Genomic DNA, 22,855 nt, shown 5'->3' on the forward strand with positions numbered 1-22,855 from the left:
GAGACACAGAACACTGTTCCCCACCTCCCCACTTCTGTTTGTCGGGAGAGGAATATTGTTGTTCACAATGTTTTGCAAAATGTTGTTTCTGTGTCCTATACAATAAAAAATGCTATACAAAATGCAATAAAGAATACAGCACTTGTTGCAAATGCACGAGATGCTCATACATTCTCAAAGCACACACATTATGCGCAACCACTTCCCTATGGTGAGCGACGCATTATATCATACAGTGAACAAACCAAATTGCCCTCTGTCCCATTACATGGACACGTGGTGAGCCCTAACGGGCATTTCAGAATGGGTGCAAAAAATGATCAAACATGCTTATATGATCCAATTTGCACGCCGGCCACCCCGTTTCAACGGCGTTCTGTCTTCCACAGTTTCGTCCGAAGATGCGCCCATGTTACGAGCCGAAATACACAATCTCATCGTGAAGAATGCGATATAGTGCCAAATTGTCAAGCGCAAAAGGGGTTTTACAGCCGTTATTTTCTTGTCCCAAAGAAAGACAGCGGACTTCGGCCAATCCTGGATCCGAGACATTTAAATCGAGCACTTATAAAGCGCCCATTCAAAATGATTACTCAGAAACGGATCTCATTGCATGTACACCCACACGATTGGTTTGCATCGATAGATCTGAAGGATGTGTACTTTCATATCCAAATTGTACAACATCACAGGATTTTTTTGAGATTCGCGTTCGAGGGAACAGCGTATCATTTCAAAATCCTGCCCTTCGGACTGTCTCTGGCTCCTCGCACATTCACAAAGTGCATCGATGCGGTTCTCGCCCCTCTGAGACTGAGCGGCGTACGCATCTTGAACTACCTTGACGATTGGCTGTTACTGGCGCAATCAGAGGCTCTGTTATGCCAGCACAGAGACTTACTGCTTCAGCATCTCAACAGCTTGGGCCCCAATGTAAACTGGGCAAAGAGCACGCTCTCCCCCAGCCAAAAAAAAAATCTCCTTTTCGGGAGTCCGCCTCGACCTCACGAGCGGGCGCGTGCACCTCACGAGCGTGCGCGTTCAGGCCATTCTACAGTGTCTGTCTCAATTCAAACTGGGGAGAACATTTTCTCTGAAGCTGTTTCAGAAAGCATTGGGATTTATGGTGGCAGCATCAGCCGTCATCCCATTAGGTCTCTTACACATGAGACCTCTTCAGTGCTGGCTGAAACACCATGTGCCACAACATGCTTGGCGCCAAGGGCGCATGCGCATCACAATATCCCGCCACTGTATAGCTGCTTTAGCACCATGGACAGCTCCTGCGTTTTACCAGTGAGGAGTCGCACTGGGGCAAGTTGTCAGATGGAAAGTGGTGACTACAGATTCTTCCAACACAGGTTGGGGGGCGGTGTGCGATGGACACCCAACTTTCGGCACCTGGACAGGTGCGAGGAGGGCGTGCATATCAACCACCTAGAGCTATCGGCTGTAATTCTAGCCTTAAAGGCTTTACAGTCGGAAATAGCAAACTGTCATGTCCTGGTTCGCTCAGACAACATGACAGTTGTAGCATATATAAACCGCCAAGGTGGAATTAATTCACCGCCACTGTTGAGACTGACGTGTCACCTCCTCCTATGGAGCAAGTGTCATCTCCTCTCCCTGAGAGCGACATATGTCCCAGGCCTCCGGAATTACGACGCGGACCTACTGTCTCGCCAAGGGGTGATACCGGGTGAATGGAGACTTCATCCTCAAACTGTGTTGAGGATTTGGGAAATATTCGGCAAAGCAGAAATCGATCTATTTGCCTCAGTGGAGAATACCCACTGTCCCCTCTGGTATTCGAAGTCCGATGCCCCGCTGGAAACGGATGCAATGGCACACAAATGGCTGGCGAAACGCAAATATGCATTTCCTCTGGTATGCCTAATCCACTCTGTCATATGCAAAGTCTGAGAGGACTAGGAAATTGTTCAATTAGTTGCACCGAAATGGCCCAACCAGCCATGATTTCCGGAAATGATGGAGATGCTGTACAACTCACCATGGGAAATACCACTGAGAAGGGATCTCCTCTCTCAGGCGCAAGGCACAATCTGGCATCCCCAGCCCCAGCTGTGGAACCTGCATGTGTGGCCCCTGAACAGAGCGCACTACACGCACCAGAACTGACACGTTCAGTCATGAACACCATTTTACAGGCCAGAGCGCTGTCCACAAGACACCTCTATGCACTAAAATGGAAGGTGTTCACTGATTGGTGTCTCTCACATAGCAAGGACCCAGTAAACTGCCCCATACATGAAATTCTAATATTTCTTCAAGAGCAATTAGATGCAGGACTCACCCAGTCAATGCTCAAGGTGTATGTGGCAAATATATCTGCGTATCACACACATGAAACCGGCACCTCTATAGGCAAGCATGATTTAATCATAAAGTTCCATAAAGGAGCAAGACGATTAAACCCACCACGGCCAGCTACAGTCTCAACTTAGGACTTAACTTTAGTCCTAAAAGCTCTCGCAGGGCCCCCCTTCGAGCCTTTGGACTCTGTTGATTTGCGCATGCGCTCCATTAAGACCACACTACTGCTGGCTCTGGTCTCAGTAAAACGGGTAGGTGACCTGCATGCACTATCAGTCGACAATTCATGTCTGGAGTTTGGCCCCGGTCTTTCAAGAACCACTGTCAAACCCAGGAAAGGCTATGTACCCAAGGTCCTGACCACATCCTTCACAGCGCAGGTGGTTCACCTTCAGGCCTTCTTCCCTCCTCCATTTAATTCAGATGAGGAACAATCATTGCATTTGTTATGTCCTGTGCAGGAGCTACAAGCATACGTTGAGCGCACCCGCCAGTTCAGACTGTCTGATCAGCTTTTTATATGCTATGGAGGACACACAAAAGGAATGTCCATCTCCAAGCAAAGACTTTCTCACTGAATTGTCGATGCAATTACCCTGGCTTACAAGTCACAGGGTCAGACTTGCCCAATTGGTGTTAAAGCACACTCAACTAGAGGCATGGCCTCCTCATGGGCATGGACGAATGGTGTGTCCTTGCAGGACATATGTTTTGCAGCAGGATGGTCCTCTCAAAACACATTCGCAAGGTTTTACAACCTAGACGTAATGTCTCTTTCTTCACAAGTCCTCTCTGTTTAGAGCACTTGCTATTCATTGGCCATATATATATATATATATATACACACACATATATATACATATATATATACACACACACACACACACTTATGCCCTTCCCTTTAAGTACGGGCTCCCCATCATTTACACAACTGCCTGCATTCAGGCCGTTATAATTACCATAAAGTCACAAGCACTTCATTATAAATAAACTCCCTTCCCAACTGGGTTCATAAGGAGTTAATTCATACTATGAGACTATAGTTCGTATATTCTTTATGAGTGCTCTCCTCCTGGCCATCACGAGGATGACTCACTGCAGCATGCTCATGTCGGTCGCCGTTCCATAAGACTGCACCGCCATGTTTCCTCTCTGGGAAGTTATGTCGTCTAGTGCAGCGTGATGGGATTCTGTTCCCCACATGTGTTAATAAACGCAATTTCAAGTGTACTGAGTTGTAAGGGAACGTCTCGGTTATGTACGTAACCTCGATTCCCTGAGACGAAGGGAACGAGACATTGCGAACGCTAGCCGCACTACAAGACTCAGAGTTCTTGAGGCACGAGCGATGCACTCCTTGTTCCCAGTCAGAAATTCTGAGGAAATGGTGTCTGTGCACCTGTTTTTATAGCGGTCAGTTTCGCGCCAAAACAGGCGGGGCTCAAACACCATAGCCAATATTAGAATACTGCCATTATTGTAGAGAGGTTTCAAACAGGTCGTGTATGAAGGCACTCCCCATATGCGTAACTACGTAATGTCTCATTCCCTTCGTCTCAGGGAACCGAGGTTACGCATGTAACCGAGACGTTCTCTTGTCCCTAAAAATGAACATTCTGCAGGGGAGAGTGTTTTAACTGCATCAGTGCTCGTTGTATCATATAAATTAATAAGATGTACGATCTATCAATCAGACTCACTCAGCCTGCCGACAATTTATTTTCCTCCCATAATTTTTTTAATTATATCCATGTACGTGGTTACAGATAAAACAAATAGAACAGTGAAATTGCTCACAGAAACTTCTCTGTCTCATCTTGCCTGGGGCCGGATTCACGAAACGTTCTTAAGAAGAAAATTCTTCTTAACTACCATTTTCTTCTTAATTTCTAACTTAAGAAAAAAGTTAAAAATATTTTGTATTCCTGAAAAAACTTAAGAAAGTTCATATCTTTTTCTTAAGAAGCATTCAAATTCTCAGATTTCTATTTATTTTTAAATATCATCGTAAATAACATCTTAAAGTTAGGATAACCTCACAGTTGTCTTAAATCTTAAAAGGTAAGATGTTTACTTTATTAACTGGGTTTTCATGTTGTGTCTGAAGTCGCAGTGGGCTGTTTACATAGAAACATGATTTTAGACCAAAAAACGATTTTGACTGTTTTGTGTCATATTTTTATTTTCAGCTTGTAAACCAAAAATGTTATCACCAAATTCAAACAATAAATGTTGTTTTGAAGCTTATTAATGTGGTGGCCAATCATGCTAATGGATGCGCTGCATATAATGCTCTCTCTCTCTCTCTCTCTCCACGATCTGTAGAGTTCATAGAAACATAATAATTATAACATTAGAAAGCTGAGACTTTCTTTTTCACCCCCCCCATCCACATCCCTATTGGGCACAGCGGAGACAGCCACCCTTTTTTCATTTGCCCGCCGGGCTTTCAGCTGTTCAGAGCAGATCGCATCGCAGAGTTAACGGGGAAAACGAGAAGCTGTGGAACATGCTTTTACATGAAAGTTGGTGTATAGATGTAACAACGTTAAAGAAGATGTGCTGTCCTAATTTGGAAGCACTCTTTATTAACTGTAAGCCTTTCTACTTGGATTTTAACAAAGCAAACCTCACACGTGAACTGCCCAAATACAAACAGCACATTACATGCCCAACCAGAGACAAAAATATACTGGATCACTGCTACACAACAACAAAGGATGCATTTCGTTCTGTTCCTAGAGCAGCTTTGGGACTCTCTGATCACTGTCTGGTTCATCTTCTTCCAACCTACAGACAGAAATTAAAATCTGCTAAGCCTGTATTAAGGACTGTAAAGTGATGGACCAACAAAGCAGAGCTGGAACTACAAGCCTGCTTTGACTGCACTGATTGGAGTGTTTCTGAGGCTGCGGCCACAGACCTGGATGAGCTCACAGATACTGTTACATCATATATCAGTTTCTGTGAGGATATGTGCCTTCCTACTAGGACTTATTTAACATTTAACAACAACAAACCATGGTTTACAGCGGAACTCAGGCAGCTTCATCAGAAAGAGGATGCTTACAGGGGTGGGGATAAAGTCTTGTACAATCAGGCCAGGAACACAATGAATAAGGGAATCAGAGTGGCTAAAAGAAGATACCACATTGATACCACATTGAAAAAGGCCCAGCAGAGGTTGTACTTCCTTCGCCAGCTGAGGAAGTTCAACCTGCCACAGGCGCTGCTGATACAGTTCTACTCAGCGGTCATCGAGTCTGTCATGTGCACTTCAATATCTGTCTGGTTTGGCTCAGCTACGAAATCAGACATCAGAAGACTACAAAGGACAGTTCGGACTGCTGAGAGGGTTATTGGTTGCCCCCCTGCCCCCCCTTCAAGAACTATACACTTCCAGATTGAGCAAAAAGGCTGGAAAAATCACTCTGGACGCCACTCACCCTGCCCACTATCTTTTTGAACTGTTGCCTTCTGGCCGACGCTTCAGTGCTCTGAGCACCTGAACCATCAGGCACAGGAACAGTTTTTTCCCCCAGGCTATCCATCTCATGAACAGTTAAAACTGCCCCTTTGAGCAATAATTAATGTGCAATACACAGCTTAGTCTTTTTATATTATCCAACACATCCTACCTCTTCTGCCATTACATTCCCTTGCACTGTACATAACCGATTTGTATTTAGATTTGCACTACGTATGTGTATGTGTGTGTATGTATGTATATGTATGTATATATATTCATATATGTGTATGTATGTGTATATGTATGTGTATATTTTGTCTATTGTGTATTCTATATATACTTTTTTCTTTTCAATATTTATCTATTTATTATTACATTTTAATTATTTTTTAAAAGTCTTGTTGCTGTTTTTGTATTGTTGTGAACTGGAAGCTCCTGTCACCAAGACAAATTCCTTGTATGTGTAAGCATACTTGGCAATAAAGCTCATTCTGATTCTGATTCTTACTTTCTGATGTGATAGTATTATCAAGCTTCCTAAGGAGAACTTTTTCCTTACAGTAATTTCCTCAACTCTTGTCTACTGAAGTTTTTGTTTCTTTTCTTTTCCTCCATGTCAAATTAAAAGTTATCAAATTATTAGCAGCAAGTAAATTCTGCTATGACGGGTTACCACAAGCCGTTTGGCTTTTAAAGCTTTTGTCTAACTAGCCATAATTATATTTTAGATATCTACAGGTGCATTTTGACGAGACAATTATAATTTGACTAGTCAAAATGCTACTTTGAGATGTCTGCAATTATTTCGTCACTTGTCACGTCACACATCCATAAAGATGATTAGAGATATCTTGTTTTATCATTTAATCCTTTAAAATCTTTAAACTCAGTTAAAAATTACAGTCATTTGAAAAGAGAGAAGCCTCATTAAACAATTTAAATAATCGATCATAACTGCTATAAAGTAGCTGTGAATTTCCTAGTTACTATAACTTCTGTATTCTGAATTAATACATAGCCTATATTAATGGTACTAACAATTAAATAAATGTATTTAATTAGTATATTAAACATGCTTGTGTATTATTTGCCAATACCGTTATAGCCCACTTGAAAGCAGTGTGTAACAGCAACACTGAGAGAAGTACTGCTGTGTTGGAGTGATGAGACATGGACCAGTAAAGTTTTAAATATGCAATGTGCATTTGACCTTTGAGCTAATGCAGGGGTCCCTTCTGATTTTATTTGAGTTTATATGGAAATGATGGCTTATAAAAATATTTTTTACAAGTGCTTCATCGTCATTGTTCCTTATTATTGGATTTTTATTTATTTTTAAATTGCAATATTCTGTTTAAAATAAACCGAGCATGCAAGACTAACATTAAAAGATAAATTCTTTATCAGACTAAATGGTGGACGGCAAAAATTTCCGAGGTTTGTGTGTGTGTGTGTGTGTGTGTGTGTGTTTGCATAAGTATTTTAGATATCTGTAAAGAAATTTTCACTAGTAAGGATGTTGATTTAAGATATCTCTTTTAAAATTCTTCCCAGTCAGATTAATAATTGCAGATATCTCCAAATAAAGATCGTCCTGGTCTGTAATCAATTTGAGATATCCACAAATATATTATAGATATCTATAAATTAAATCTGACTTGCAATAATTCAAATTCAAGATATCACCTGTTAAATATTAACTAGTCATAAATCCAATTCAAGATATCTACAACTATATTTTGCTTAGTCATATCTTAGTTTCAGATTTCAACACATTTTAATTAGGATATTTTTAAAGATGCAGAATTATAGATATCTGTAATTGAATTATGACTATTCAAAACTATATTAAAGATATATTTAAGGTCTGACTAGTCCTAATTAAATTACAGATATCTACAATTGATTTTATTACTAGTAAAAACTTAATTAGAGATATCTTCTAGTAATAAATCAATTGTAGATATCTGTAATTACAATTACTACTAGGGAAAAACTCTATTGTAGATATTTGAAAATAATTTTCAATGCAATCCTATGGAAACAAATGACTGGTCAAAGTTGCATTGCAGATATCTTAAATGTTAATTATGACTATTCAGAAATGTATTGTAGATACCTTAAATGTGAATTACTGTTAGTCAAAAATGCACAACAGATATCTGAAACTGGAGTTTTGACTAGTCAAAACGTAATTATGGATAGTCAAATCTGAATATTAAATGATAAAAGCACCTGCATAGATGGGTAGTGTCGTTAAACTAACACATCTCACGCACTTTACATTAAAAAAAAATTATCACGAGGTACTTGTTACTTTATAAAAAAAAAAAAAAAAAAAAAAAAAGTTTCTTAAGAACATTTTCGTGAATCCGGCCCCTGCACTCCACTACAGGATCTTAAAGGAGAGGTATGAGGTGAGCTCCATTGACACAATCTTCACTCCTATTGGTTGTCGCTCCCGAAAGTCGCTTCTCATTTGCATAAAGTTCAAATTTTCACAACTGTAAGTCACAGGACACACTCACATCTAGCTGCCAGAGGTCGCTGTCGCTCGTGTCGCCGGAAATCGCTTCGCTCTCATTGAAAATGAAAGAGGGGTGCATTCTCTTCCGAAGTGATCATCCCTAAGCCCCATTCCCCATAATGGTCATTTGGAACTTACTTTTAGAGTGATTTTTATTAGAAATTCTGTTTGGAATGACCTTAAAGCATGCCGATAATGATTGTAATCCCTTAGAAGTGCCCTCTGTAGGCATCATTTAGGCCGTTTGGCACAGGGCTAGTTGCTGAAAGTCGCTGCATGTGTTTAAGCCCTGATATGCTTAAGGAGAAGTTATTTTTTGTTCTTTGTTCAGGAGTAAAAAGACATTCAAAACACCCTAGCAATGGTATACTGTTTGCGAACATTCAGACACCTGCCACACCGCTGTGGGACGGCATTTAGAAGCACATTTAAATATGAGGATGCTCAAGACTACATGTAAAGCCTTAACTAATGTGACATTAAAGTGTGTTATCATTGGCTACGTTTACATGTACACCAATACTCTGATTATTGCAATAATCAGAGTATAAGGAATAATTAGATTAAGATGTTGACTTGCTTTGGGCAAACCTCTTTAATCCAGTTTACATGCTAGTTGCCAATACTCTGATAATATTGCTGAGAAATGTGATGTTTTAATGCTTTTTTATAAAATAATATTACAGAAAACATCTTGTTGCAAATATGTATCTTTAAATACAGCTTGGCATAAGGAAAATTAGTCAGTCAGTTTGTGAGTCTTTTTGAACGATTTATTAAAAGAAACGTCATTTTCGACTACACTGGAGCGCTGTCTCTTGATTCACTAAAAATAATCGGTTCATAAGAGTCACTTGTTTGTGAATTCGGAATACACACGCTGGATGTTGTGTTCCACCTGCAAGGACAAACTCATTTGAAAGACATACTTTTGCAATTTTTTGGTATTTTTTATCTTTTTATCTCATCAACATTCAATTCAGACTGCAAAAGGACATTCACAACTCGGGAATATTTTTATTTTCTTCGTTTTCTTTTGCTGTGGGGCTGTAGAATCTGCAGTTAGGAAGTACCACTGCTGGAAAACAGTGCAAGAAACTGCCGTTTAGCATTAAGCCGAGAAGTAAATGCAGCTTTTGTGTCGTTATGTGTTTGAATCTGTGCTTGAGTGTAACATCATCCATCTGCAGCACAGGCGCACTTTGGTCAGAGTGGAAGAAATGCGATTAAAGCGTTTACATGCCAGAATAAAGCAATTAAAATAGCAGTACTCCACATATCTTACTGCGATTATTAGCATAATTGCAATATCATAATCTCAATATTCTGTTTACATGAGCAACAGTTTAATCCCAGTATTGGCTTAATCACATTGTAATCGCATTATAAGGGTGCATGTAAATGTAGCGAATGACTTTATGCCTCATTCTATGAGTAATTCACCTGAGGTCAGTAAAAGTTGTTTAAACCACTCAGTGATGATTTTAATTAATATATATGCAGTAGATAATTTTTTATTTGTTTTATTTATTACTTGTTTACATTCTGAATTCATGGAGCTATTGAGCTAACATGCTATACGTGGCCATAATATGCACCGATTACACTCTGTTATTGTAATTTATGATGACACTAATACTATTGCAAAGATAGGTGAATTTTAGTGGGCAAAATACAAACAAATGAATAAGAGAGGCATATCTTACTTTGGACAGATGTGTGAATGGCTTTCACTGCAGATGGCACATGAGTGAATTGCACCTGAGAGTATTTGAGTAGATTTGATTCCTTTTGTAGACTAATTAAATATCTTATGAAGTATTTCGGGACCATAAGACTGATATGACTATAGTCGTCATGTGAGTGTACATCATTTAAAACATTTTTTAAAAACTTCTATTTCTTTTTGACCAAAACTTTAGCAATTAGCAAAAAACATATTTACTCATTTTAATTCAGTTGGTCTAAATAAAAATAATAAGTATGCTCTTCTGAGGGGGCCTGGGTAGCTCAGTGAGTATTGACTACCACCCATGGAGTCGTGAGTTTGAATCCAGGGTGTGCTGAGTGACTCCAGCCAGGTCTCCTAAGCAACCAAATTGGCCCAATTGCTAGGGAGGGTAGAGTCACATTGGGTAACCTCCTTGTGGTCGCAATTAGTGGTTCTTGCTCTCAATGGGGTGCATGGTAATTTGTGCATGGTTCGTGGGGAGTAGCATGAGCCTCCACATGCTGGGAGTCTCCGCGGTGTCATGCACAACGAGCCACGTGATAAGATGCGCGGACTGACAGTCTCAGAAGCAGAGGCAACTGAGACTTGCCCTCCGCCACCCGGATTGAGGTAACCGCGCCACCACGAGGACCTACTAAGTAGTGGGAATTGGGCATTCCAAATTGGGAGAAAATAGGATAAAAAAAATAATAATAAAGTATGCTGTTCTGGAGCTACAGTATGTGTCATAGTGGTTGATCACATTGTGAGACAACCATTCCCACTTGGCTAATTAACAGAAGCATTAGCTCTCCCTTACAAAAAACAAAAAAACTAAATCTATTTTTAATGAATTTCAAGTAAATATTGCTCATTATTTCAGCACATATGTATAGACCATTTCTAGGACTTAAAAACATTTAGGCAAAGATGCACAGAATGTGTAGATGAATCAAAAACACATATTACAAACTATAAACTGTTGTGATAATGAGAACAATTGTAGTTTAGGCTTAACTTTGATGCTGAAACGTACCATTTCAAAATAATCCATTAGTGGATTTCATGTTGACATTTGAGGAGCGTGGACTGACATTTTCGGTTCCACACACGTTGAGGAAACTCATGAATATTCATTTAAGCTCTGCCAAGTGCAACTGAAAATCTGAGTGGAACCTTTGACTCCCTAGTCTCCTTATGTTTAGGGTTAGGTGTAGGTATAGGCTTTAAGGGTAGGGGCCAATGAGGTTAGGGTTAGGGCTGGGTGTAGGGATAAGGGCCAATCAGGAAGTGGGGTGTCAGAATCTGTCAGGCAGTCCAAGGCATCAAGTCAAAGGAACAAAAACGTCATTTCATTAAAACAACGAATATCCCTTGAAATGGTCTATACATCTCAGTTGAAATAATTAAATTGTATTAGCCTATATCCCAATTTATATTGGTCACTCTGCTCTGTAGTTTTCTGTATCAGCATTGGCTAAAACCATATGAGTGGAGCACCAATAAAATCTACAATTTTGACTCTGCATGGATGGCAATGAATGGATCCTCCTCTGTGTGGCTGAGGTTGAAGGTGGCACATCCATCAGAACCAACTGAGATCTGTTTCCCTGTGCAACTGCCTCCAATCTTATCTCCAGAGATGACATCACAGTACATGCCTCCGAGCAGGCCAGTGTTCAGGGTCTCTTTCAAATCCCTGGTAGAAGTTCATATAAAAGTGCATTAACATGTTGCACTGTATCATCATAACATATTATAAATGTTTATTACTTATGTGTCAAAACCCATAATTGTCCCCCAATAAAACCAGTTTTTCTCACCAGTCATCATTGTTAATGACAATGAATCCCTTGCTGCCTCGGCTAAATGCGATCTGATTATTACCATTGTCCCACCAGTTGGCAAGAGGCTGGCCATTAACTACATTGCGAAAAATCACCATATTTCTAAGAGCAGAGAATAGAGCATTAAAGAGAACTGCTGCATTTTGACATTGAGCTCAAGAATATGTTCCCAGCAGACCCCCCCCCCAAAAAGACACCCACCTGATTTGACGCCACCTGTGTTCACATACCCACTTGTCCCCACAGGTGGAGTCTGGGTTGATGGGTACTGTCTTAGTGGATCCATTGGCATTGCTTGGAGGGCCCATCCAGTCATTCTGATCCTATTGTATATCACCAAAAGATTACCTGTACAATTATTCTTCCCGAGAATTAGGCACTCTCGTGTGTGTTATGAAATAAGTAAAGGATAATGTACAGCCAGCCACCTTGCGTCAGGATGATCAGGCATCAAGGTTTATTTCTTTTTTTCTCCACAATTTGGAATGCCCAATTCCCAATGCGCTCCAAGTCCTCGTGGTGGTGTAGTGACTCACCTCAATATGGGTGGCGGAGAACGAATCTCAGTTGCCTCCGCTTGTGAGACCGTCAATCCACGCATCTTATCACGTGGCTTGTTGAGAGTGTTACTGCAGAGACATAGCGCATGTGGAGGCTTCACGCTATTCTCTGCGGCATCCACGCACAACTAACCATGCGCCCCACTGAGAGTGAGAACCACATTATAGCAACCAAGAGGAGATTACCCCATGTGACTCTACCCTCCCTAGTAACTGGGCTAATTTGGTTGCTTGACCTGGCAGAAGTCACTCAGCACACCCTGGATTTGAACTCGCAACTCCAGGGGTGGTAGTCAGTGTCTTTACTCGCTGAGCTACCCAGGCCCCCATCAATGTTTATTGATGAATAATGAGCACCTAACTGTACATTATCTCGCTTCTTACACAGCTTCCTACCAAATAAATAAATACAAGGACATGAAAGATTGTTTTGTGTTGAAATAAAGTTATTGTTGCACTTGTAGTTTATCTTAAAGCTTCTGCTAAGAAAAATTGTCAATTTCAGCCAGAGAACTCTGAAACAATACTACGACATTAACTGATATACTATTATTAATCTGTGAATCCAAGTTGCTAACTCAATGGACACATTATTTAGCTATAAACTATTTTAAAACTATTCTAAAGCAAGAAAACTTCAAGTAGTTAAAGCAAGAAAAGTCACAGGAACTTCTGAGCTTCTTTCCATCTATCAAAGGTTTCATGCTCAAATGTGTACCCAGTAACTTGTTTTGTTTGTGTCATATATATGCAGCATCATATAAAATCAATAGTTTTCAGTTAAAAATTCCATTCTAAATATGTACACTTCACAGTCAATGATTACTTTAATCAATGACTGAAACTGTCAAATAACAGGGCGGTTACTGAGATTAATGGTGCATTCACGTAATTTCGGAATTACCGTAATTACAAATTGAAAACTCAGAATTCTATGAAAGCTCTGACTTGACAATTGTGACGTCATGTAAAATGAACCAATATGGGAGTGGCTCAACAGCTGAAGGTAGTGAACACATATTTCTGTTTAATATGACAATTTATTATGCCATTAATGCTTGGAGCATTTTTCTTTTTCTTTCTCTCAAACATTTAGCAAGAACATATTAAGGTGAATTAATTAATTAATTTAGTGATAATCATTTAGCTGTTATCGAGAACAAAGACGTTTTGGTGATATAAGTGTTGCCAAAGAAATAAATAACTTACGAGGTCCGAGGACATGAATAGCTCCAAGTAGAATTTACAAGTTGCCATCTTGTACTTACAGTAATTCCGACATGACATGAACGCACTATTAGCGAATAGTATTTGGCTGGCCATGTGATTCTAACATTACAGCCCCAATAAGGGGACCTTCTCCATATAGAATTAAGCAGCATTTACAATATGAGGTTACTGATATGGAGTCTTCATCTAATGTTATTGGTTATGATTTTATACATTTATTTTGAAATTACAGTTAATAGCTTTAATGCCCTCCAAGTCCATTTTAATACACTTTATCCATTTGAGTGTCAATTAGCTATTCTATCTTGCACTGAAAGAGATGGTGGAGTGATACGCAGGGATGAAAGCAGCGCCGGTATTTTGTGAAGGACAACGGTTGAATATACAGTTTAGCAGACATCCCAATATACTCTTTGACCAATTAATGCTGCTTCTGATCAATCAGAATCAAATATACCCAACTGTACCCAAGCACATGGGTTTCACCAAGCAATATGCTTCAAAAACTTTTATTTAATCCATTATTTCCTCAATAAATGTGTTTACCTTTCCATTCACAAAGTGCCGATCCCAGTGGTAACTGGACATCACACGAGTCACACCATATGGATGAGCCAACATGAACCCTGCAGCAATCTTATAAAGCCTGCAAAACACAAAGTAAAAAATAACGTTCACATTAGGAAAGGTTTAAGTTCTTGTGAGCAATTGAGGGTTTGGATCAGTGTTCAATAAATACTTTTGCCTCAGTCTCAATTTCAGTTAACAAAAGGAGACCTTAAAGATTTTACCTAGAGTCCCAGAATGTTAGAACTGAAGCTCCACCAGCACCATGGCCTCTCTGATTATCATGATTGTCCACAAACACCAAGGCTTTATCAGAGGGCAGGAAACCCCAGCCCTCTCCCCAGTTCCTAAAATGAAAGACTTTTTACAGCTCTCTTATAATAATGCCAAACCACCAAAACACTGCTGGGCCTGAATATAAGCACAAGTTACTTAAGGATTGAGGATATCACTACATCTGATCTACTTCTCATCAAAGGCAATTGTTGCATACTTTAGATAGTTTAGCTTTTCTCCGTCCCATTTACGAATCACTGTCCCTAGTTTCGCACTGTACTTGAACTCCGTCACTCTCCCGAGCTCAAAGTATTCACTGGCTTTAATGGTCTCCCCACCCAAGTCAATAACCTGAAGAAAAAAAGTTTGTTTTAATGCTTTTTACATTCATTTAAATCAACTCTGGTCTTCATTGGATGGTAATACCTCTTGATAAATGAAGGGTTTGTTGCCAGGTGAAAACCAAGTGGTATTCAGGGTCTTGAGTTTACCAAACACACTATTAAGGTCACCAGGCCACATGTGCTTGCAAGCATCTACTCTGAATCCAGCCACACCCATGTTGATCAGTTTGTTCATGTATTCAGCCACTTTTCCTCGAACGTAGTCCTTCTCCAGGGCCAAATCCAGGAGACTCACCAAGCGGCAATCTCTAACCTGTCAAAACGAAGTACGAGAACATGTAACTTCTCTATACATATTGTAGAAAAACAACCCAGTAAATGTCAATCGAGAAAATGAACCTGGAAAATGTCATTGTAGTTTCCAATCTCTCCATTGCCGGCTTTACATTTGCCATCATTAAAGTCCCAGGATGAGTAGGGGACAGATGGGAAGTCCTTGCTGTTGGCATTGAAGTACGTTCCACAGCTGGAATGAGTGCCCTCTCCACCACCTGCTCCAGACATGTGATTGATGACTGCGTCCACATATATGTTCACCTACAGCAAAGTAGCATGCAGTCCTTTGATTTTTAATGGGAAAGACAATGAGGCTGTGAGGGATAGACTTACCATCTAAAGCTGTATAAAGCTCCTAGATCACATCTGATTTTCCACAACTCATGTTGACTGGAGTTCTTTTTATATTGAATGTTCTTGGACAGATATTTTTTCAATGTTTTGTCCATGGAATGATCCAAAAAGACTTTAAACTGCAGTAAAGACCAATGAGAGACTGTACATCTATCCCTCACAGCCTCATTCCCATTAAAAATCAAAGATGGCGCTAGCGTAAATAAGGTCTATACCAGAACAGAATCACATCACACCTGAATTTAAGATTGTAGATGTTTGTGGTTTATGGAGGACTCCAGAAAAATTAAATTAATTAAAATGTTGTTCCAGGAATTAGGTTGAGGCTCTACTTGCTCTACCTCCGGTCAAGTTAAAGAGATAGTTGACCAAAAAATAAAAATGTTGCCACGTACTGGTCGGGGCTGGTCAAAGGTGGAGATTTATAGTAAAAAATAACTTAAATATTGATGTTTCTCACCCACACCTATCATGCCTCTTCTTGAAGATATGGATTAAATCACTGGAGTTTTATGGATTACTTTTACGCTGCCTTTATGTGCTTTTTGGAGATTCAAAATTCTGGCCATCATTCACTTGCAGTGTGAGGACCAACAGAGCTGAGATATTCTTCTTAAAATCCTCATTAGTGTTCTGTAGAAGAAAGTCATAAACTGTCAAGAACAGCTGAGGACCCACATGCTGGATGCAAAAATGAAAATCTTTATTTTCTTTAGAAAAACAAAACAGTAATCCACAGAATATTCAGAGAAGGAATGCTGGAATCCAGATAGTAATCCACAGCTCAGACTAGTACTTTTAGCTGGAAAGAGAGAGATGGAAACACTCCCGGGAATGAGTCAGACCTTCAGTGAATCTGAGAGAAGGGAGGCACAACTGGGCTGGTAGTGTATAGAGAGAGAGAGAGAGAGAGAAACATGAGCATCCAGATGACCGCAGAGAAAAGTGAAATCCGGAGCAGGGCAAGAGAACCAACACAGATGAAAAACAGAGGAACCAAACAGAGCGGTGAGATAAGTAGGTCTAGACTGAACTGTGAATGCACAGCAAACACTATAAAACAATCAGACAAACACTGAAGGAAGAGGGCGAGCTAAATGAGCGACAGATGGAGATGATAGCAGAGCCATCGAGTGTAATTATCTCAATGAAACAATCACTGGCGCCAAACAAGTGAACTGTCAAACAGAAGTGACAGCAAATGCACATGGAAACAAACATACTCACAGAGCAGCCGATCTAATGTAGAACCCTGACAGTAACCCCCCCCCCAAGAGGAGTGTCACCTGATGCTCCAGGGAGGACAGACCTATGATGATGGAAATCATCAACAAGGGAGCAGTCCAGAATATCTCAAGCCATGACCCAGCATCTCTCCTCTGGACTATACCCCTCCCAGTCAACCAGATATTGATGCCCCCCACCCCGACGTCCCTGTCGGAGACCATGCCCAGTGGAACCCCATAGATCCAAAAAACGTGGTCCATGACAGCGATTGCCGTCTCACGGGCTGAAGGAAGCTTTGGGAAAATGGGCTGCCTTTGAGAACCGGTCGATCACCATCATGATCGCTGAGTTGCCCCGTGAAAGAGGCAATCCGGTGATAAAATCCAGGTTGTAAAAGTCCGGCCGGGGGATGATTAGAAGTCTTCCCTCTGGCGCAGACAGAACAAGCCAAAACAAATAGTCATATGTCCTGCCTCATGGATGGCCACCAGAAACATTATCAAACCACAGCCAATGTGTGTCTCATACCTGGATGGCACTCTATCCTCGAAGAGTGGCCCCACTGAAAAACCGAAGAACAAAGAGCATACCAGCCGGCACTCTTGACGGGGCCATCATACCCCAAAGTGCCTCCTGCACCTTAGACTCGATCTCCCAAGATACAATATCGACCACACAGTGGGAGGGGAGGATCGTGTTGGGAGATCCCATGTGATAGGAGTCTTCGAAGTTGCGGGAGAATGCGTCAGGTTTGACATTTTTAGACCCCAGCCGGTAGGAGATGGTAAACTTAAATCTACTAAAAAAGAGTGCCCAATGTGCCAGTCTGGAATTAAGATATTTGGCAACACTGATATTCTCCAAATTCTTATGGTCGGTCCATACCAAAAATGCCGTTTCAATGCCCTCCAATCAGTGCCACCACTCCCCGATGACTAGCCTGACTGCAAGCAGTTCTTGATTACGGTACGAAAAGAACGCACAGGGATGCAACTTGCTGTCCTTGGGTGAACGCTGGGAAAGAGCCGCACCCACGCCCACCTCTGATGCGTCGACCTCCACCACAAACTGATGAGAAATGTCAGGGTTAATAAGGATAGATGCAGATGTAAACAGTGCCTAAAGTTTAACAAAAGCCTCATGGTACAGATGTGACCAGCAGAATTTGATTTTGGTGGAGGTCAGACACGTGAGGGGGGTGGCTACCGCGCTATAATTTATAATATATCGTCAGTAGAAAGTCGCAAACCCAGAAAACTCTGAAAACCTTTGCAAGTGTCTGGGGTGGGCCAATCGGTGATGGCTCACACTTTTAACGGATCCATTCGAACACCCTCAGATGACACAATGTATCCATGAATGGAACCAACTGCACATGGAACGTGCACTTCACTTTCACGAACAGCAGACATTGCAGTACTCACCTGTCATGCTCAACGTGCACCTGGAGAGATCTGGAGAAAATCAGAATGTCATCCAGGTACACGAAGACAAAGTGATCATCAATGTCATGGAGCATGTTGTTGATGAGTGCTTGGAAGACGGTGGGTGTGTTACAAAGGCCAAAGGGCATAACTAAGTATTCGAAGTGCCCAGTGGAGGTGTTGAAGTCCATCTTCCAATCATTCCCCTCTCTATCCCTGGCAAGATGGTAAGCATTGCAAAGGTCCAACTTCGTGAAAAAAAGTGGCTCCCTACAGCAACTCGAAGGCTGAAAACAAAGTTAAAGGATACCTGTTCTTTTTTTCTTCTGATTAACACTTTTTATTGATTCACACCATTGACAAAGAAAAACAATACATATATTCACAGAATCAACATTTAACTCCCACTATTATCCCCTCCCCCTCTCAATCTCCAACCCCACCCTGACCCTCAACAAACATCGCTGTGCTCACACATGAGTATACTCACAAAAAGAAAAAGAGAGAAAAAAAATTATATAAAGAAAAAATTATAACACACACATTTAAAACTGTACTTCTCTCTCCACTGCCCCTCCCCGAGAGCCCTCCAAGAAGGCCAAATAGCTACCCCATTTCCTATCAAATGTTTCCCAGCTTTCTACATGACATTTCCTCGAATGCCACCACCATCCCCATCTCTGTGCACCACTTTTGAAATGAGGGCGCTCCAGCCGACTTCCATCCCCTTAGAACAATCTGTCTGCCGATCATAACACTGGCTAGGACCCAATTTTTTATGTGTTTATCCCCTATATTAATGACTGCCCCATGGCCTAAAATACAGAGTCTGGGCCAAAATGAAATTTGAGTGCCAAATACGTCACACATAAAACTCTGAACCCTCAACCAAAATTCTTGAATCTTAACACACCACCAAAAAACATGGGTTGTGTCCCCATCTTCTGATTGTCATCGCCAGCAGGTGGGCGTGTCTTTCAGACCAAGCCTATACAATCTAGAGGGGGTCCAATAGAATCAATGTAAAATCTTAAATTGCATAAGACGCACCCTTGCATCTCTAGATGTAGACTTGATTTTTATTAATCCTATCCACACTCCCTTCTCCAATACAAAGCTTAAATCTTTCTCCCATAATCTCTTGAGAAGTTGAAACTCCATCCCCCAGATTCTGAATAAGCAGGGAGTAATACACTGATGCCTCATGACCTTTTCCAAAAGCAGTAATCACCACTCCCAGAGTATCTGCCGCTTTAGGTGGGTGTATACTACTCCCAAAAAAGTACAGAGCAGGTGACGCAGCTGTAAATACCTAAAGAACTAAGATCTGGGAATCCCAAAATGTTGAACCATATTTTCAAAGGATCTCAACACTCCACTCTCATATATGTCACTGAGCGTATTAACCCCCCTTTCAATCCACTCTGTCCAGCAGAAAGGGGACTTATCAATACATCATTTTGGGTTCAGCCATATGCTCGAGGCTACATATAAATAAATAAATAAATAAATAAATAAATAAATAAATATCGAAATTAAACACTCTGGACACTTTTGTCCATTCCGAGTGCAAATGCGAGATAACGGGGTGTAACTTAATTTCTCCGATTAGTTTGATAGAAAGGCTTTGCAATGGCAAAATAGGGGCAAGAACTTCCTGTTCAATACAAAACCAGTGAGCTCTCTCAGGTGGAAGTGACCAATGAGCCAAATGTCTGAGACCGAATGCATAATAATAAAACAAAATCAAAATCTTAAAAAGATAATCCCATTCTACCATATCAAATGCCTTTTTGGTGTCAAGTGAGATGGCAGCGACCGGAGTCTGATTATTTGCCACTGACCACATGATATTGATGAAGCACCTAATGTTATCAGAAGAGCTACGGCCCCGAATAAACTCCACCTGATCTATATGTATAAGAGATGTCATAACTTTATCGGTTATCCAAAATTTTTGACAATATTTTAACATCTAGCTGGATCAGGGAAATTGGACATTAACTCTTACACTCGCTTGGATCTTTGTCCTTTTTAAGAATCAGACTTATGGTTGGCAGAAGCTTTCCATTCTTTAATGATTCCATATAAACTTCTAGCAAAAGTGGAGCCAGTTCTGTAGCATAAGATCTAAAAAATTCAGTGACATAGCCATCTGGCCTCGGAAACTTGCCTGTGGGCAAGGCCTTAATTACCTCACCAAGCTCCTCCAAGTTTATCTCAGAATCAAGATAATTATTTTGCTTAGTCGTCAGTTTAGGAAGTTCTAATGGTTCCACAAAGTTTCTAATATCTTCATCAGTAGACGAAGATGTGGAACTATAGAGATCAAGATAGAATTCTTTAAAAGCATTATTAATATCAATGGCCGAGGTAAATATTTCACCACCAGCAGATTTCACTGAAGGAATGGTAGAAAAAGACTATGTTTTATTTATCTAGCCAGAAGCTTCCCTGCTTTGTCCCCCGACTCAAAGTATGATTGTCTTGCCCTGAATAGCCAAAACTCCACCTTCCGTGAAAAAATAGTATTATATCTGTATTTCAATCGGGTCAATTCTCTGAGGCCATTAGACGACATTTGGCACTTCAGCTCTGTCTCGGCACTTTTAATATTCCCTTCCAATTCCACAAGTTCTTGTGCTTTGGATTTTTTGGTGAATTTGGCATACTGTATGATCCGGCCCCTAAGAACCGCCTAAAGTGCCTCCCAAGCCACGCCCACAGAGGATACAGTCGGTCTCCATATAGACATTGATTTCAGCCTTTAGAATTTGTTGGAATTCAGGATTTTGCAAAAGGGATACATTAAAGCGCCAACTATATGATTTATTTTTCTCCGTATGTGGCAACACCTCTAAACACACCAGGGCATGATCTGAGACTAAAATGTTTCCAACTGAGCAATCAGCAACAGATGAAATGAGGGACTTAGATGTAAAGAGAAAGTCTTATGGACTGATGAAAAAAATGTATAGTCCCTACCAGATGGGTCCAAAAGTCTCCAAATATCTGTAAGACCAAGATTTTTACACATTCTGTGAAGCATCACTGTTGCTCTAGGGGGCTTGCACACATTTGCTTCACTATGATCAAGGACTGAGTCCATCAAAAGATTAAAGTCTTCTCCAATATTATATCATGAGGGGTGCCAGCGGCTTGCAACATCCCTTCAAGATCTATAAAAAAGCCCTGATCATCAACATTAGGTGCATAAATATTTGCTAAAATAAGACTTTGTCCCTGAATTCTAGCTAAAACAATAATGACTCTTCCTAATTTATCTTTACTCTGTTTGAGACATTTTAACTGTAGATGTTTACTTATCAGTGTAATGACTCCCCTGTTCTTATTCGAGACAGCACTATAAAAATGTGCCCACCCCATATCTTTCCAAATTTTTCAGCTTCCTGCGGGGAAAGGTGCGTTTCTTGAAGAAACACTATATTGTTTAAGAAGAGAAATTACCTTCCTTCTTTTTATGGGGTGCCCCAACCCATTCACATTCTACGTGAGAGAGACAATCCACTCATATTAACATTTTGACATGTAAGAAAAAATAGATTGTGTGTCAAAAACTGGTTATAAAGACCACATTCCAACATTAGTGCAACAGTCAAACCCCAGAACCAAACAAACAGAAAAAAGAAAAACGTGCACATTAACCCTGTGCACGACAGCACCAACTGGCGTCCATATCTCCAAACTCAAACAGTCCATGTACGCCTACGAGAACCTCCACGACAACTTTGCTGTTGGATTACTCAAGTCCGGTGTTTCTATAAAAACATTTTGTGACAGAATTACATGGCAAAAGATAATCTAAAAAACAAACTCCAGCCAATAGGCAGACTAAGCACAAAGAGCATGTAGATTAATCCACAAAACTATCCCGAAGGTGTGTTGCTATAAAAAATAAACTCCAGCCACTAGATGGAACCAGAACAAAAAGAGCACGCAGAATCTTCAAACAGTCAAGCAAATGACCAATGAGCCGGTCCACTCAGCTGCAACGTGAGTACCACAAGGTGACTTACTCACTCCATTGACTTTATGAAGGACATCACTTGCTGTGGACATGTGAATGTTTTACAGCCATCCTTAGCATCTATTCTCAATTTGGCCGGGTATATCAGTGCAAAAGTGACCTTCCATTGATGTGAAAGTTTCTTGCATTCCTTGAATCTATCACATTTCTCTCTTGTCGAGTTAGTAAAGTCTGGGAACAAGAAAATGCTGTGGTTCTTTCAAGAAAGCCTTCCTTTACTCGTCGCCTCGTGTAACACAAGAAGAAATTTGGCCAGAATTGATCGAGGCCTGTCTCCTTCCGCTGTGAGCTCGCTTTATTTCCAGCTTATGGCCTGCTATGTCGAGCAGACTTGGAAAGAGCCATCTAGGAATTTCAGCATATCCTGTCCTTCTTAGCCCTCAGGAATTCCAACGATATGGACGTTATTCTGCCGGCTATGGTTTTCCATGTCCTCCAACTTCTCCCAGACACACTCCAAATCCACCTTGGTTGCTAGCATATTAGCAGATAATTCCCTCTCTGAAGACTCCAGATAATTAATCAGTTTCTCGACATCCCCAGTCTTTTAACCATATCAGGGAATTTCACCTCCATGGCAGTGATCAATCAACGTATCACA

At 40.7% G+C, this 22,855-nt stretch overlaps 1 protein-coding gene across 4 annotated transcripts in view; it reads right to left on the reverse strand.

Moving 5' to 3' along the window:
- Window positions 1–9,837: 9,837 nt before the first annotated feature.
- The window catches only part of LOC127411325 (alpha-amylase-like), a 32,336-nt gene continuing 19,318 nt past the window's right edge, over window positions 9,838–22,855 (reverse strand). For all 4 annotated transcript variants that reach the window (XM_051646832.1, XM_051646831.1, XM_051646833.1 and 1 more), the window contains exons 4-11: window positions 15,265–15,462; window positions 14,948–15,178; window positions 14,739–14,872; window positions 14,470–14,592; window positions 14,225–14,324; window positions 12,090–12,211; window positions 11,865–11,990; window positions 9,838–11,740 (exon numbers count right to left, since the gene is read on the reverse strand). In XM_051646832.1, the coding sequence (XP_051502792.1) occupies window positions 11,551–11,740; window positions 11,865–11,990; window positions 12,090–12,211; window positions 14,225–14,324; window positions 14,470–14,592; window positions 14,739–14,872; window positions 14,948–15,178; window positions 15,265–15,462 (1,224 nt within the window). In that variant the 3' untranslated portion in view covers window positions 9,838–11,550. The remainder of the gene's footprint in view (window positions 11,741–11,864; window positions 11,991–12,089; window positions 12,212–14,224; window positions 14,325–14,469; window positions 14,593–14,738; window positions 14,873–14,947; window positions 15,179–15,264; window positions 15,463–22,855) is intronic.

This window comes from Myxocyprinus asiaticus, chromosome 20 (genome assembly GCF_019703515.2).
Source record: "Myxocyprinus asiaticus isolate MX2 ecotype Aquarium Trade chromosome 20, UBuf_Myxa_2, whole genome shotgun sequence".
Taxonomy (NCBI): domain Eukaryota; kingdom Metazoa; phylum Chordata; class Actinopteri; order Cypriniformes; family Catostomidae; genus Myxocyprinus; species Myxocyprinus asiaticus.